The 18,190-nt window shown below is 45.6% G+C and overlaps 1 protein-coding gene across 4 annotated transcripts in view; it reads right to left on the reverse strand.

Moving 5' to 3' along the window:
* Positions 1-18,190, reverse strand: part of PPP4R1 (protein phosphatase 4 regulatory subunit 1) — a 309,323-nt gene that overhangs the window by 126,812 nt on the left and 164,321 nt on the right. For all 4 annotated transcript variants that reach the window (XM_030213410.1, XM_030213404.1, XM_030213420.1 and 1 more), the window contains 5 exons: positions 17,468-17,533; positions 15,169-15,327; positions 7,112-7,245; positions 6,009-6,571; positions 4,605-4,783 (listed from right to left, as the gene is read on the reverse strand). In XM_030213410.1, coding sequence (XP_030069270.1) covers positions 4,605-4,783; positions 6,009-6,571; positions 7,112-7,245; positions 15,169-15,327; positions 17,468-17,533 — 1,101 coding nt within the window. The remainder of the gene's footprint in view (positions 1-4,604; positions 4,784-6,008; positions 6,572-7,111; positions 7,246-15,168; positions 15,328-17,467; positions 17,534-18,190) is intronic.

The raw sequence follows: 18,190 nt of genomic DNA on the forward strand, positions 1-18,190 counted from the left end.
TAGAGCGTTCCAGATTGCTCGCAACTCCAGGAGGTTGATCTGAAGACGCTTTTCCTGAAGGGACCAAGCTCCTTGAGTGTGAAGCCCATCTACATGCGCTCCCCACCCAAGGAGGGATGTATCTGTCGTCAGCACTTTTTGTGGCTGAGGAATTTGGAATGAGCGTCCCAAAACCAGATTGGATCGAATTGTCCACCACTGAAGTGAATTCTGAAAGTCGATGGACAGCTGGATCACATCTTCTAGATTCCCTGCAGCTTGAAACCACTGGGAAGCTAGGGTCCACTGAGCCAATCTCATATGAAGACGTGCCATGGGAGTTACATGAACTGTGGAAGCCATGTGCCCCAGAAGTCTCAACATCTGCCGAGCCGTGATCTGTTGAGACTCTTGAACCCTGGAGGCTAGAGACAGAAGACTGTTCGCTCTTGGCTCGGGAAGGTAGGCACAAGCTGTCTTCATACACAACAGAGCCCCAATGAATTCCAATTTTTGAACTGGGTTGAGATGGGACTTTGGGTAATTGATGACAAACCCTAGAAGCTCCAGCAGTTGAATAGTCATCCACATGGACTGTAAAGCTCCTGCCTGGGAGGTGCTCTTCACCAGCCAATCGTCGAGATAAGGGAACACATGCACTTCCAGCCTGCGTAGCGACGCTGCAACGACTGCCAGGCACTTGGTAAATACTCTGGGCACAGAAGCCAAGCCAAAGGGCAGCACACAGTACTGAAAGTGCTACGTTCCCAACCGAAACCGTAGATACTTTCTGTGAGCTGGAAGTATCGAAATGTGGGTATAAGCATCCTTTAAGTCCAGAGAGCATAGCCAATTGTTTTCCTGAATCATGGGGAGAAGGATACCCAGGGAAAGCATCCTGAACTTTTCTTGAACCAGATATTTGTTCAGGCCCTTTAGGTCTAGGATGGGACGCATCCCCCCTGTTTTCTTTTCCACAAGGAAGTACCTGGAATAGAATCCCAGCCCTTCTTGCCCTGGTGGAACGGGCTCGACCGCATTGGCGCTGAGAAGGGCGGAGAGTTCCTCTGCAAGTACCTGCTTGTGATGGGAGCTGAAGGACTGAGCTCCTGGTGGGCAATTTGGAGGTTTGGTTTCCAGATTGAGGGTGTATCCTAACCGGACTATTTGAAGAACCCACCGGTCAGAGGTTATCAGAGGCCACCTTTGGTGAAAAAATTTTAACCTCCCCCGACTGGCAAGTCGTCTGGCACGGACACATTTATGGTGGCTATGCTCAACTGCAGCCAGTCAAAAACTCGTCCCTGGTTTTTGCTGGGGAGCTGCAGGGGCCTCCTTGGGCGCACGCTGTTGACGAGAACGAGCGTGCTGTGGCAGAGCCTGAACCGGCTGTCGAGAAGTAGCAGTGTACTTACGGCCCCTAGAGGCGTAAGGCGCACTTCTCTTCCCTTTAAAAAACTTCCTAGAAGAGGAAGCGGATGCAGAAGGCACCCGGCGGGAGAGAGAGTCCATAGCATTATCACGCTCATAGAGGTGATCAATCAAGTCTTCGACTTTCTCACCAAAAAGATGATCCCCCCCCCCGGCAAGGGATATCTGCAATTTTCTGCTGAGTTCTCTCCTCCAGGTTAGAGGCATGCAGCTATGAGAGTCTGCGCATCACTATACCCATAGCAGAAAATCTAGATGTCACATCGCAAGTGGCGTAAATGCCCCTTGACAGGAACTTGCGACATGCCTTCTGCTGCCTGACCACTTGGCGAAAAGGCTCGGCCTGCTCCAGTGGGAGTGCATCAACCAAACTCTCAAGCTGCCGCACTGAGTTCTGCAAATGAATGCCCGTAAAGAGCTGGTAGGACTGGATTTTGGAAGCGAGCACGCCAGCCTGATATGCCTTCCTCCCAAAACAGTCCAAGGTTCTATGTTCTTGCCCCGGGGGCGCCGAGGCAAAGTTCCTAGAACTCTTAGCTCTTCTGAGAGCGGAATCCACCACCGCAGAATCATGAGGCAACTGAGGCCGGACGAAACTGGGTTCCCCATGGATCCGATACTGGGATTCAGCCTTTTTGGGAATAGTTGGACAAGAAAGAGGCTTCTCCCAGTTCCTCATCAGCACTTCCCTGAGTGTATCATGAAAAGGAGCTGTGGTAGAAGACTTAGGTGGAGATGGATAATCCAGGACCTCAAGCATCTTGGCCCTGGGCTCATCCACAGTCTCCACAGGGAAGGGAATGGCCTCAGACATTTCCCGCACAAAAGATGAAAAAGACAAATTCTCCGGAGGGGAGAGCTGCCTCTGAGGTGAGGGGGTCGAATCAGATGGAAGATCTAGAGAATCCTCGGCAGAGAAAACTCCATGACCCCCATCTTCATCAGATGAGCCATCATCGGATGGGGCTAACAACTCAGAAAGAGCAGCCCGGATCTGAGCCCATCTCGACATAGAGGTGCTGTGACCTCGATGATAGTGTCGAGAAGTCGACTCCCCAGGAGACTCCGGTGAAGCTTCCTCCACCGAAGGCAATGGAGAGTCGACCCGGGAGGCAACCGACCCCGATACCGGAAGCGATACTGGAGAAGGAGGCCTCACCACCGGCAAAAGGCACGGTGCCGCAGGAGCCTCCGGCACCGTCGGTACCGGTACCTCCAATGCCGGACGCAAATGTTGCAGCACCGCTTCCATGAAATCTGGAAAAATAGCCTTGATACACTCATCTACAGAAGCTGTCGGGGAAGGCTGCGGTGCCGGTGTGGTCGTCGGAGGCAGAATCTGCAGAGGCTGGGGAGCCGGTACCGGGCTGCCAGACGACCTGCGCGTCAATACCTCCATAACAGAGGGAGAGCGATCCTCTCAGGTACCGAATGCTTCGATGACTCGGCGCTCACGGTACCGTGTCGAGAAGGAGAACGATGGCGGTGCTTCTTGGCCTTCACCCAACGCCCGTCATCGAGACTCCTCGGTACTGGTGAGGAAGACGTGAAATCCACACGCTTCCTTGGGGCCAGGTCCGATAAAGGTCGGTCCCGGAGGGCCTGCAAAGCAGGAGGCGCCGAGGCAGGTGGAGACCCGCTCGATGCATCACTGCTCCCAGTGTGCATCGATCTCTTGGCAGCCGGTACCCGGTCTCCCGATGCCAACGCTGCTCTCGGTACCGTCGACGCCGAGGTACCGGATCCAAAAAGTTTTTCTCTCTGGGCCTCTCGAGAAAGTTGAGTGCGCTTTTTCATTTTCAGGCACAACTTAGAACTTTCCGGACGATGGTCGGGCCCAAGGCACTGAAGGCACCAGGAGTGCGGATCAGTGCCAGAGATGGTCCGGTTGCAGCGGGCGCAAGGCTTGAAGCCGCTGGGCGTCTTTGATGACATTGCGGGAAAAATCGCATCCGCAAAATCAAAAGACGCGATTGTGTCAGAAAAAAAGACACACACACAAAAAAGGGGAAAAACAATACCCGACCGAGCGACCTAAGAACGGTCACATGAAAAAAGAAAGGAAACTTAGAAAAAGACACTAGAAAATAAAGGGGTTTTTTTTTTCTGTTTTTAAACAATACCCAAAAGGGTAAAATGAACTGGAAAAGAACTTCACTCTGAAGGCCTGAAGAAAACGCGAAGCGCTACCCGTGTCTCCTCAGACGAGGAAAAAGAAGAACTGAGGAGCATGTCCGTGCGGCGAGCAGGAAGACGCGCATCCGCGGTGCGATCACTCGCGCGACAGAACATTGAGACTTTTTAGATTTTACTAGAAAATCCTCCGGCCCGACGTGACTCACCCACATGTGAGTATATCAGCCTGCTTGTCCTCAGAGAAAGACGCTTACGCAGCTTAGTAAAAGGGGCTCTATATTTGTTATACTGAAACAAGCTAACAACCCCAGCCCCTATCACCTGCTTCTTAGTGATTCAATATGTATTTCCATTTTCTCTGTTGTGAATTTTACCACAAAATACAGTGAGATTTTTAACTTAAGGCTGCTATGAGTACTGCCAACTAAGGGGGTCTTTTACTAAGGCACGCTTACATTTTTAGTGTGTGCTAAAAATAGGTGAGCACTAAACGTTAGAAACACCCAGGGGTGTGCTGGTAAATTTTTAACAGGGGGCTCTCTCTCACCAGCAAAGTAAAAGAGAATTCAGGAGGGGCCCAAGCCCACATTTTGGGATCCATTTGTTAAAGTAGCCGTGGAGAACCGGCTCCCAAAATTCTTAAAAACTTAACAAACGGCTCTCGAGAGCCTGTGAGAGCCTGCTCCAGCACACCACTGGAAACACCCATTGGAATACATTGGCGTCTCTAACGTTTAGCACGTGCTAAACACATAAGCGTGCCTTAGTAAAAGACCCCCTAAAACCTGTAAAACTGAAAACAACATCCTCCCAAATCTGTTTACAATGACATCTAATGGTTTGATATACCATTTTATTTTTCTTTCCAAAACAGAATGTTTGGGAGTGATCCATTCAAATCACACTTCCCTTCTCTCAGGTCAAAGACACACACTGAAAGAACAAATGCACATGCAGAAGGGTTTGAAAGAATTCTATGAGCCATATTCTGCATGTCATCCTCACTTGTTCTAGTATCAGATTATTACATAAAAATTGCCCAGAAAGTTCTGTGTTACCTCATCAGGATCACTTATTAAAGGCACAAAATCATCCTGAATTAGTGCACATTGTAGCCGGGTTTCCTGGGTTAGTTCACTATGGTAGATTCTTTTCCTATTTAGACCTGCTGCTGTCCCATCTTCCTGAGTGTCCATGTTGGAGGCTCTGAGTGCAGCAGAAAGTACATCCACTTGTGCTATATTTAAAAGAAAATGCATTAATTGCACAAAGAGCAACATCAGTTTCTAATACAGCGTTAAAATACGTTTTTATTTTTTTGAACAATTTTTATTGAGAAATGATAAAGCGAAGGATTCTATGAAATCACTGGTACAGTGTTCTGGTTTTGTAAAGTGCCCCACAGTCATTCACAAAGGAAAAATATTCAACATAAAGGAATCCTTTACATGCTCATCTTCCAATGTGGTATACATCATTCAGTGTAAAAAAAAAATGTGACGAATGTACTGCTTTGTTTGTCACCCTTCTGTCTCCATGCATATCTCCCTCTCTCTCACCTATCCACCCCCATCCTGTTAGACTGCCACTGAAATGCTTTGAAGTTTCACTTATATATACTGTCATCTACCAACATTTGCTTATTTCTGATCTGACGAAGAAGGGCAACCTTCGAAAGCTAATCAAGAAATGTATTAAGTTATGTCCAATAAAAAAGGTATCATCTTATTTTCTTTTCCATGTTTTATTTCTATTGATTACCTTTAAAAGTGGACTAACACGGCTACCACACCTCCGTATTCTAGAGGAAATTCTGTGCAACTGCACAATGCAGAATTTATACAGAATTCTATGCAGGGAGTGAGACAATAAAGCTTTTACACAGAACAAGCTACCCATATACTGTAGGCCTCTGAAAACTGGCCCTCCCCTCCTTGCAGGTATAAATATGCACACCATTCACAGTATGGATACCTTTGTGAGATTAGAGAAGAAGGAAAATACAAGAACAAATTTTCCTGCATATACTTTTTTACCTGAATACTTTGTGTTTGCATTAAATCTGGTACAAAACATCTGCCTTTCCTGCTAGCCCAAACTTTCTCTTTGAAAGTTAACTTGAAAGCCCCACAGGCAATCTCAGAATTGCCCTCATATATTTGGGCCCACACCTTTGAATTCCCTCTCACTCCACAATCAACTCTAAGCTTCTTACCGCAAATTTAAAAAAGTGGTTAAGACCTGGCTATTTCAACTAGCCTTTGGATTACCTTCTGGCTACCGTTCTCTTTTCCCTCCATTCCATCCAATGCTCCCTCCTTCACCCATCTTCCTCCTTTTTTCTTTGCTCCTTACCCTGTCTTCCCCCTTTCTGTAATGCTATAAACTACTTTGTTCTGCCCACGGGCATCTATATTAGTATATCAAGAGCTTGTAATAAATAAATATTTATAAATCAATACCTTTAATGTCCGGGTCATCTATGTGAGGTTCCAAATTTTCTAGCATTTCTTCTAATTCCTTCCTTGTAGCCATTGTGATGTTGGAAGCAGGTGATGGAATAATGTCCTGTTTCCCCTGTGAACTCTTGGGGCTAGGCGTTACTTCAGGTGTCTGTGCCTGCAGCAATTCCAGATCAATATCTATCTCAGGAATAGGAGTCCTCCAGTAATGGAAGGAGTTGTATAACTCGTGCTCAGAAACAGAGTCTGTGTGTGAACTGAAGCCAGATCTCCTATGTGCCTCTGTGCTAGGATGATTAGGTTTTGGTTCGTTTTCAAAAACTGCTTCACTGCAGGGCTCCAAGGATGTAATGCTTTCTAAAAACTCAGAAGGCTGGATATCAGTTTCCTTCTGAGGTCTACCTGTCGTTTCATCCTCTGTCTCAGCTTCCAATTCCACTGTTAAACTAACACTGTTGCTGTCTTCAAAAGGCTCTTCAGTCCCACTGTCACTGATATCTTCTTGCAAGACATCCCCTGAGGCATCCACTCTGATATCCCCAGAGTCTCTGACCTTTTCACTGCTAAGAGTCAAAGAAATGGAAACAATAGTATTTAATGTAAAACCAGTTTTTAAAACAATGTATTCAGCTACTATGCAGTTTCTTTTCTCACATTTCGAGAAACTATATTGCTCATACCAAGTAAATATGATAATTTTACAACAGACAGCCTACTTTGTATGGTAGATAGGTGCATAAAAGGGACAGTGTGAACATAATTTCCCTTATAAATCACTCATGGAAAATACATACACACTTGCTCATACACAAATTTGCCATTTTATTTTATTAGCTTATGCAAATATTTTATAAAATACTCATACATGCATAAGTCAAAACCTCACCAAAATCACATAACTGATAACTTCAAACCATGTCAGACTAATTTATGCACATAGGTTTAGGTGCCTATACCCTAGGCAATTGTAAAAGAGGCTACTCTTGTATGTATAATATTGTTTTATGCAAGTAAATTCCTTTTAAATAATAAAGCCACATTTTGGGGTTATTTAAGCATAGTATTATAAAAATAAGCAAAAAAAAAACTTTAAGCATCCATACCTATTACAGTCTCCTGCTGGTTTACCATCCTCTGTGGGCCTACCATCTTCCTCCTTAAAATACTGGCTAGAGCTGGACGGGTTTGCAAATGTGGATATAAAAGGTCCCAGAGATTGAAAGGCAGCTTGGCGCACCTAACATGAAGTCCAAGACAAATCAGTAATGAAATACAGCTTTTAAAATATTACTTTCCTGGAAACAAAGAGAAAAATAATTTGTCTGTTCATTTTTAGCTATCCTTTGACCTCTGGATAAAAATGAATGTTTTCTTTAGAAAACCATTTATGGTCTCCAAGAAACAGGGGTAATAACGTGTAGGCACTGTTATACATCAGAAAATCACTCAGACAACAATTACTCTGAACTCGTTTGGCTAACGAAATGACCAGCACCTAAAATGGCCCTTAGATTCTTGTTAGGCTGTCCAGCAATGAAAGGAATAATGCCAAAATGGAAATATATTATAGATATAAAAATAGCAATATAGCAAAGCAAAATACAAAAATAAGATACTGTGCTCCCAAAATACACTAAGGATTACAGATATAAGAAAAAAATATATGTATACTAGTATAAAAGGCCCGTTTCTTTAAGAAATGAAACGGGCGCTAGCACTGTTATATTCAAATGTTGATTGTTGTTAACCAAACAGTTCATTTAAAAGTGCTATAATGAGAAGGAATAATGGTGAAGGGTATATAATAAGGAAGATTGTCCATGAGTATGACATGTTGTTAGTGGTTTTATTTTTTTTAATTGTAATTCATGTGCTGCTCTGTCCTACCCCCCATATGCACCAACCCCCTCCCCATATCCATCAACCGTCGTTTGTCTCGTGCACTTCTGCTTTTTTTTTTAAATTAATCTTTAAATCACCCAAGGGTTTTTTCTGTGTGTTTGTACCCTCACCCCATGTTCACCAACCCTCCTGTCTCCCCCATGGTTCATGGTTTTGTTTTTTGCATGTTGACTTTGTGCGATGCATTCCTCTGTGTGTTCCTGTGTGACAGAAAGAGCCAGTGAGTGTGTGTGTGTGAGACACAGAGAGTGTCTGTCTCTGTGTGTGTATGTGTGTGATACAGAGAGAGTGTGTGTGTTTGTGAGATAGAGACAGGGAGATTATTAAAAACCTGTGTTTTTAACAAATGAAATGGGCGCTAGCAAGGTTATTATGTAATGTTGTATCTTGTTAACTAAAGCGTTTGATTAATTTTTTTGTCCTGATAATGAATAATTGTGAAGGATTCATATTTATTTATTTTTATTACATTTGTACCCCACACTTTCCCACACATGGCAGGATATTTATTGTCATTTATAGTTTATAATTTATATATTTTATATTTTCAAATTATTATGACATGAAATATAACGTTTATTTACATATTCAAAATCTCTTTATATACAATATTTTTAGTGTAAACTTTGTTACAATTTGAGAAAAGCTTTCCTTAGTGTGTATGTTAGAGTGTGAGAGAGAATGAGTGAGAGAGAGAGTGTGTGTGTGTGATAGAAAGACTGTGTGTGTGTGTGTGTGTGAGAGAGAGAGAGAGAGAGAGAGAGAGAGAGAGAGAGAGAGAGAGAGTGTGTTTGGTTCTAAGTTCCATGACCCCCTCCTTCCGTCCGAAGTGCAGGCCCCCCTCTTCCGTCCGAGGTGCTGGCTCCCTACAGTGACAGAGAGAGAGAGTGTGCGTGTGTGTGTGAAAGAGTAAGTGTGTGACAGATGTAGTCTGTGTGCAAGATGGATTGTGTGAGTGAGAGAGTGAGAGAGACAGTGTGTATGTGTGTGTGAGACAGAGAGACACTGTATGTGTGACAGATTGTGTGTGTGACAGTGAGACAGACAGAGAAAGACTGTGTGTGTGTGTGAGAGAGAGAGAGAGAGTGACAGAGAGATGGAGTGTATGTTTGTGTGTGGCTCCACGTTCCATGACCCCCTCCTTCCCTCCCTCTCCTTCCGTCCGACGTGCAGGCCCCCCCCTTCTGTCCGAGGTGACCCCCTCCTTCCCTCCCTCTCCTTCCGTCCAAGGTGCAGGCCCCCCCTCTCTCCGAGGTACAGGCCCCCCCTTCCGTCTGAGGTGCATGCCCACCTTCCGTTCGAGGTGCAGGACCCCTTCAGTGTCTGTGACAGAGAGATAGAGTGTGACAGAGTGTGTGTCTGTGTCGCATGTGTGTGAGAGACAGAGAGAGAGACAGTGTGCGAGGGTGTGACAGAGAGAGAGAAAGACTGTGTGTGTGTATGATAGAAAGACTGTGTGTGTGTGCGTGAGAGTGTGTGTGTGTCTGATAGAGAGATAGAGTGTGCAGAGTGTCTGTTAGTGTGTGGCTCCAAGTTCCATGACCCCCTCCTTCCCCCCCTTCCATCCAAAGTGCATGCCCCCCTTGCGTCAGAGTTGCAGGCCCCCTACAGTGTCTCTGCTAGAGAGAGATAGTGTGCAATGGAAGCTGAGAAAGACAGGGAACAGGCATTTAACCTAGCGAGTGTCTCCTCGTGTGACCCCCTCCTTCCCTCCCTCTCCTTCCATCTGAGGTGCAGGCCCCCCGCCTTCTGTCTGAGGTGGTCTGAGGTGCAGGCACCCCCCCCTTTCTGTCCGAGATGCAGGCCCCCTACAGTGTCTGTGACAGACAGAAGCTGTGGAAAGACAGGGAACAGGCATTTAACCTTGCAATCGTCTCCTCCCTCTGTTCCGTTTCTCCATTCTTCTGTGTGATGCCCTTCTCAGCATTAGGTCTTTTGGGAGGCTGTTGAGCGCGTCAGTGGCGTCGGACAGGCTCAACGCTTTGTTTTGGCTATCAAGCGGTATGTTGTGCTGGGAGAGTGGCTGTTGATTTGTTTGAAATATCCACGAGGCAGTTTGATTTGGGGGGGGGGGGGGGGATCTGTCAAGCGGTATGGTGTGTCGGGAGGGCGGCGGTTGAGGTGCTAGAAATATGCATGAGGCATTCTGGGGGGGGAGGGGCGGTTGGATCAACTGTGAGGTTTGTTTGTTTTTTTCCTCCCAGGTTGAGATGTGGACGTCATACTGGGAAGGTAGTGGAAATCTGCGCGAGGCAGTTTGGGGGGGGGGGGGGGGGGGGGGGCGCCGGTTGGATCAGCTGTGAGCTTTGTTTTTGTTGTTTTTTTTCCCGGGGTCTGATGTGGACGTCATACTGGGAAGGTGAGGTCAGCCTGGCTTCGGAGCCTAGCAGACCAACTCAGCCACGAACACAGGCAGCAAGACAGAACGTTGGAGGTGAGAATTATTATATAGGATATGTAACTACACAACTACAATATATCCTAAGAGATTACCAACTTAGCAATACAGTTAGGCTTCTGAGGACAGGCACCTGAGACAACCAGTACTTCATAGGCAAAAACCAAACCTAACTAAACCTGAGGATAAGAGGGAAAGTCCAATATCTCACCCTCGTGGTCTGTAGCTTCGGAGTCCAGATGGGGTGATGAATCAGCTCCTTCCTATTCAGGCTACAGCAGAAATTCCTCCTGTGTGCCAATTCTGATCAGGTATTAATCCAATTTTGCACAATGAGCAGTTGATTATACAGTCTTCAGGAAGACACAGAGCTGCTTCTGAACTTGACATCGTGCTGTGCTCAGAGATACAGTTCAAGGGTGTTCTGGCAATTCAGTCTATCCTCCGAGAGAGATCCGTATACCAAGAAATTGTCTTCTCTTTTCTTGTTCTTCCTGCTCTCCCTTCTCATGCCCAGCTTTTGCACTCCCCTCTGAGTCCACAGATGACAATCATGGACCAATCACACACCGTCTGTCCAGATCACATACATTCATGACCCTCCGTGGTTCCCAGAGACTTTGTCTCTGTGAGACACGCTCCTACACACCTTCCCAGGAGATAACTGGAAGGCTAGTTTTACATAAACATGTCCTTTGTAGAAAAGCTGGCTCATGTTATATTGAGGCCTCAGGCTGCAATATCCATATTGGTTCAGCAAAGATGGTTCAGATCTAACCAGACCTCTGACCAGCAAAGGTGAGACAGCAGGAAAAGACCCCTACAGAAGTCCAGCACAACAGGTTCTCTAATCCTTGATCGGCTACTAATCATGTGGACTAATGGACAACTGTATTTTCAGCTGTATCTAGAGTGGGAGGGGTAAATTCCCCGAGCCTGGCCTCCGTTGGGGGGAGGGGCCCGGCCAGGTTCAGCCTGCTGCCAGTTTCCGGGTCTGTCCTCCCCTGCTCCTGCATGCTGCCCAGGACCCAGATGATTGCATTAGCGCAATATTGCGTTAATGCAATCATCCGGGTCCTGGCTCCTGGCACTGACAGGTACAGGAGAGGACAGACTGTGGGAGCAGGCATGCAGGAAGTGGCTTGCTGGCACCGGGCCCCCCCCCCCCTCCAGAGGCAAAGACTGAAAGGTAAGGGGGTGGGCAGGAGCAGCAGCAGGGGTGGAGTAAGTGGGGGAGGGGGCTTGTGGCAGTTCGGTTCTGCCCTGGGCCTGGCTACATCTCTCGGTGGCTATGCTCCGGCATCTCTCCTGTCTCTGAACCCCTGGCATTTACTTCAAAAGTTCCTTTCTCCATACAGGGCCCTGGCATAAACTGTTTGCCACCGACTGGAACCTCCTCTTTGTGGCCCACCCCTTCCTGATGTAACTTCCTACTTTCTCAAGGGCAGGCTGCGCCAGAGAGAAAAACACAAGCTCGTATCTGGATGAATGTGGAAAGTCTCTTTACTATCAAGAGGTAGGCAAATGCAGTTGTCAAAGCATCACAGCACAACAAGCAATCTCAGCCCGTTTCTTTCAAAATAAAAATAACCTAAAGGGCTATATTCTTTTAAATCTAAAACATAGGTCCTTCTATTCCCTTTAAATATTAAAGGCTAATCTGAATTTCTACACTATGAATAGCCTAGGTCTATTAAGTTGTCAAGGCACCCACTGTCAGATGCACAAAGCTTATAGTGCTATTAACGTTTGCTTTAGACTGGTTCTAGCCAATCTAAAGCAGTTATGTAGTTAGCAATGCACAAAGGGGTTTTCAGTGGCTCTAACTTGTGCCGTTGGCAGCCACCGAGAACCCCATGCAAATGTATTACAATGAGCTCATTAGTATTCTAATGAGTATTCCAGAAGATGCACAGCTCCAGAGCAGCCATAATTTAATGAGCAAATTCAACGGTTGCTCTGGAGCTGTTGGAGAGGAGTGAAGCACAAACAGGCAGCTGCAAAGGTTGCCTGCTTGTGCTTCCTACCTCTGACCTCCCGGCTCAACCCCAGCCAAATCCCCCTCTCCCCCAAATTTTTATTTTTAAATTTCCCTAGTGGTCCAATGGACCCCGACACCCCTCCTCCCACAATGAATCTTTTGTTTTTACATTTTCCATGGTAGTCTAATGGACCCTGACCCCCTCCCCCCTCTCTGCGGCCCTCCCTGCAGCCTCTCTAAATCCTTTTTTAAAAAACTTTTCCCTGGTGTTCCAGTGAATTGGACCCCTTCCCCACCCCTTGTGTGCACACAACCCCCCCCCCCCCCTCCTGGTCCTGACCCCCACACCCCTCCCTGGTACCTTAAAGAAAATTTGGGTAGAAAATTTGGGTAGGAAGGCAGGAGCAACAGTTCCTACTGCCTCGATGCTGCCGCTTTCAAAATAGCAGCGCACAAGCCCTGACCACTGCATTCTGGGATGTACTGGGCAGGGCTAAGCACCATATAAGGAAATAAACTCATATGATGTTTAGCTTCTTCCAGTGCATCCCAGAATGCAATGGGCAGGAGCTGGGAGCTGCCATTTTGAAAGTGGCAGGGCTGAGGTAGGAGCTGTTGCTCCTGGCCAACTTTTTTTTTAAAAGGTACTGGGGAGGGGAGGGGGTCGCTAGACCACCAGGGTCAGCTGCTGGGGTGCGGGGGGGGGGGGGGGTGTGCATTGGGCCCACAGCACTTTTATTATTACAAGCACATAAAAGATTACTGGCTAATGAGCCCCAGCTCCCTTACTATTGCACATTCTGCTATTGCCCATATATACTGTGTATTTAAAGCATTATTTATTTCAAACCACTTCATTCAAAGAGGTGTACAAATGTTAAAAACACAGGACAAAATAAAAACAAAGTCTACTTTTTCCTCAGCATCTACTCTGTTCTAAGAAAAAAAACAACAACAACCTAAGAAGTCAAATACAAATACAGATGCTTAGACAAACCCTCAGGGTTACTGCAGAAAACACAAGTAGATCAAAAATGTGACACAGGAATGGTTAAAGAGAGGTGAATTTAAACTTAAAGATGAGACATTAATAACTGCAACACAGGATTGTGGACTATGGACAAGATGATTCACTGCCAGTAAACACAGAAACAGATTTTGGGATACTGAATTGTTAATAGACACATTCAGTGTAAAGTACTGATGTCAAAATGCCTGTATATAGAAACACAAAATAAGGTTGCATGTCTCATTCACTGGGGCATTTTAGATATGACATCTAAATCCAATTTTGGATGTTTTCTGCAAAACATCCAAAAATCTAGTAGCGAACATGGCCACTTTCAAATCAGAAAAACGTCCAACTTTTTATTTTGAAAATGGCCACTTGCTAGATGTTTTTGTGCTCAGTGTGTCTACCTTTCTGGACTATTTCCGGGGAAAAAAAAGTCTAAGGGAAAAATGTACAAAAAAAGCCATTGGCATATATGGGGAGGAGCCATCAGACATCCCAGCAGAGCAGTGGGGCACTGCAGTGGACTTCACATAAAAGGTCCCAGATATACATTTCACAATTACCCCCTTATATTGAATGGTGAGCCCTCCAAAACCCACCAAAAACCTACTGTACCCAACTGTACACCACTACAATAGCCCTTATGTCTGCAGGGGTCCCCTATATGTGGATACAGTAAGTGTTTGGTGTGCTCTGGAGGGCTTACACTTTCCACAAGTGTAACAGATAGAGTGGGATATGGGCGTGGGCCCCGTTCTCTACAGTGAACTGCATCGACCACTAGGCTACACCAGGGACCTGCTTGCTGTTCTAATAGGACTGGCTATAACATCTGAAGCTGTCACAGAGGGCTAGTATGTACTGTTTCTTTCACATCTTTCAGGGATGGGACGGGGTCAATGACCACTGGAGGAGTAAGGGGGGAGGTCATGCCAGTGGTCATTTGGTCATTTAGGGCACCTTTTTGTGACAAAACATCTAGCTTTTAGCCGCAGTTTTGCTTTGTTCCATTATGGCAGAAAAATCAAGTTTTGGGAATGCCTAAATCTGCCCCCAACATACCTCCTTGTGATTAGGACAAACTGCATAAAATGCATAGAAAAATGGGTTTTGAAAATAAGCCCCTATATAAACACCATAACATTGCTGTTCCAGAAAAACAATGAAAAAGTTGTGATCACCTGGGACATTCTTATTCCCACCAATAAAAAGTTTGATGCAAGAAAACTGGACATTGTAGTAAAAGAAAAAAAAAGCACAACAGCATTATTAATAGACGTACCAAATGACTATTCTGTACTGTGTGGAGAAAGAGAAGATCCTCAAGTATGAACAAATACAATCAGACAACAAGAAAATGTGGCAGAAAATTACAGAAATTGTCCCAGCTGTATTGCCAGAGGTATGTTGAAAACGTATACTAAGAGGCATATTTTCAAAGCACTTAGCCTTCCAAAGTTCCATAGGTTTTAATGGAACTTTGGAAGGCTAAGTGCTTTGAAAATATGCCCCTAGGATAACTACAAAACACCAATTAGTTGCTCATGCTCCGTAGTCATGAAATCCAATCTTATATCTATTAAGAAAAAAATATTATTTTTTTTTTGGGGGGGGGGGGGGGAGGAGGGAGGGGGATAGAAAAAGAGACTTCAGAGATCCTTAGGGAAAAAAAATCATTAATTTTGGAAACATCTTGCAAAAGTTTTAAATCTTTTGCAAGATGTTTCCAAAGTTAATGACTTTTTCTTTTCACAGAAAACTGGTGATTTGTTGAGGATTAAGCACAGCACAAGTTGCTGATGAAGCCATAACGGATGAAACGGAGGCCCCAAAAAAACAAAAAGAGTAAAGAAAAACATCTTACCCATCTAGAAGGGTCACTGATCAGATTAATAAAAAGCATTGATAACTTTGTCCGACGGAGATCCTGTGATGTTGCACAGGAAACAGCCATAAAGCATTCAGCACAAGCCTTTCTAACTCCCCACACGTTATCAGAGCACAGCTGGAAAAACCTTGGCAGCTGTAGAGAAAAGACAAAAACTCAAATATACCCCCAGTTTCTTTTCACAGGAAGTCCTCATAGGCCAAACTGCTCCAGAATTTTACAGCAGAGGCAATAAAAACTTAAATGTAAATAAGGTTTCTCTATTGGACTCAATACTTAGGGACTTGATTTGAGTAAACTCTGTTAATAATGCTATTTCTTTATGTAACTTTGCCACTGGAGCTTTTTTTTTTCTGGCTAGCTATTAAACTCTGATTTCTTGTCCTGCAGACCAAATTGAACCTGCTTCATCTCTCTCATATCTCCCAAACAATCTTGTGTCAAATCAACTGTTCTCTAGAGAACTGCTTCTCAGCCTTCTCCTGGAGAAACACCTATCCAGTTGGGTATTCAAGTACATACATCCTATATAATAAAAAGCACCTCCAACATTCTGAAGCTGGCTCCGTGGCAGTGAAAGTTTGAAGGGTTCGTGCTGCCTCTAACGCTGTATACATCTCCTGAATTGACATCACGCACTTCCGGGTTTGTCACAAAGAGCACTGACCAACCACAGGATAGCAGCACAAGGCACAACCTCAACGTCTATAGCCTTCCCTTCGAGTTTGTTCCCTCAGAGTCCTGCCCTCGCGGAAAGAGGAAATGATGTCAGCAGGAGGAACTCAGAGGGAACAAAGTCGAAGGGAAGGCTACAGACGGGCAGGGTTTTCAAAGACACAGCCGCTTCGATGGAGGTAAACAGGGAAACGAGGAGAATCTCTGGGTGGCTGGAGGGGGGTCAGGGGAGCGAGGAGAACCTCTGGGTGGCTGGAGGGGGGGGGCAGGGGAGCGAGGAGAATCGCTGGGTGGCTGGAGTGCCGACAGGGGAGATAAGACAATTGCTGGGTGGCTGGAGGGGGGCAGGGGAGATAGGACAATCGCTGGGTGGCTGGAGAGATGGCTGGAGGGGGGGCAGGGGAGATAGGACAATCGCTGGGTGGCTGGAGAGGGGGCAGGGGAGAGAGGAGAATCACTGGGTGGCTGGAGGGGGAGCAGGGGACAGAGGAGAGAGGAGAATCACTGGGTGGCTGGAGGGGGGCAGGGGACAGAGGAGACACACTCGCACCCAGCAGTCTCACTCTCTCTCTATCACACACACACACACTCGCACATTCACTCTCTCTCTCTCACACACACTCTCTCAAACATACACACTCCGAGAAAAACCTTGCTAGTGCCCATTTCATTTGTGTTAGAAACGGGCCTGTTTTACTAGTAAGTTCATAAGTATTGCCATACTGGGACAGACCAAAGGTCCATCAAGCCCAGCATCCTGTTTCCAACAGTAGCCAATCCAGGTCACAAATACCTAGCAAGATCCCCAAAAAAGTACAAAATATTTTATACTGCTTATCCCAGAAATAGTGGATTTTCCCCAAGTCCATTTAATAATGGTCTATGGACTTTTTCTTTAGGAAGCCATCCAAACCTTTTTTAAACTCCGCTAAGCTAACTGCCTTTACCACACTCTCTGGCAACGAATTCAGAGATTAATTACACGTTAAGTGAAGAAACACTTTCTCAGATTCGTTTTAAATTTACTACATTGTAGCTTCATCGCATGCCTCCTAGTCCTAGTATTTTTGGAAAGAGTAAACAGATGCTTCACATCTACTCGTTCAACTCCACTCATTATTTTATAGACCTCAATCATATCTCCTCTCAGCCGCCTTTTCTCCAATGCATATGAAAGAGGCAGATCTGTATAAAATAGGCCTCCAGTATATACAAACTTAACATGAATATTCACTGTGGTAGTCCTGAAAACTTGACTGGTTAAGTGTGCGTCCAGGAGATAGTAGAGAAGTACTGTTCTAGAGAAGTGATTCTCAAGGTCATCTATCAGTAGTCTTTCTACCCAGTCTGCTTTTTTCAAACTTTCCACAACGGATATGCATATGAGAGTTTTGCATATAGTGGAGGTGGTACATACAAATTTCCCATATGTATATCCATTGTATGTGTTCTGAAACCAGGCTGGCTTGGTCGGGGGGGGGGGGGGGGGGGGGGGGGGGGGAGATACCCAGAACTAGCTTGAGAAACACTGTATGAGGGCATGGACCTAGCTCTTTTTATTAAATATAGTATCATTCCAAAACAGGCACTTAGCACTCACCAGCATTTCCTCGGTGGCATCCTGCCCGACCACACTACATATATCTCCAAAATTTGCTGCACAAACCTATAGATTAAGAGAAAAAAAATGTTTTTATAGTTACTCTCCTCCTCCCAAAGCTGCTGAGAAATCTAGCAGTACTAACACCGAAGCAAATTCCCTGTCTTGGTTTCTGTGAAGATCATCTAGTAGGGATACGAGGACAGTTTCTGTTCCATAACCGGGTCTGAATTCAGATTGACATGGATCTAGTCAGGTTCTCTCTTTTAGCCAGTCATTAAGTTCAACACAGACTGATCTATAAGTGGGATGCTGGATACTGGCCGGTAACGTTCAAGTTTGTCCTGGTCAAGGTTGTTTTTCTTTAGCAAAGGGTGAACTTTTTAATGCTGTTGGTAGTTGCCCATTAGAAAGAGAGGAATGGAGTGGAGGAGTGGCGGACTTTGGTCCTGGGGAACTGAGTTCAATTCCCACTTCAGGCACAGGCAGCTCCTTGTGACTCTAGGCAAGTCACTTAACCCTCCATTGCCCCATGTAAGCCGCATTGAGCCTGCCATGAGTGGGAAAGAGCAGGGTACAAATGTAACAAAACAAACAAAAAAAAATTCACAATATTTGTGGTGCCTTCTATGAGGCCCATATTTGCCTGCTGCACTATCTTTGATGGGCAAGGGTCGAGGGAGCAGGTAGCTGGTCGATGGTCTCTTAGGATTTTGTCAAGGC

Source organism: Microcaecilia unicolor, chromosome 1 (genome assembly GCF_901765095.1).
Source record: "Microcaecilia unicolor chromosome 1, aMicUni1.1, whole genome shotgun sequence".
NCBI lineage: Eukaryota > Metazoa > Chordata > Amphibia > Gymnophiona > Siphonopidae > Microcaecilia > Microcaecilia unicolor.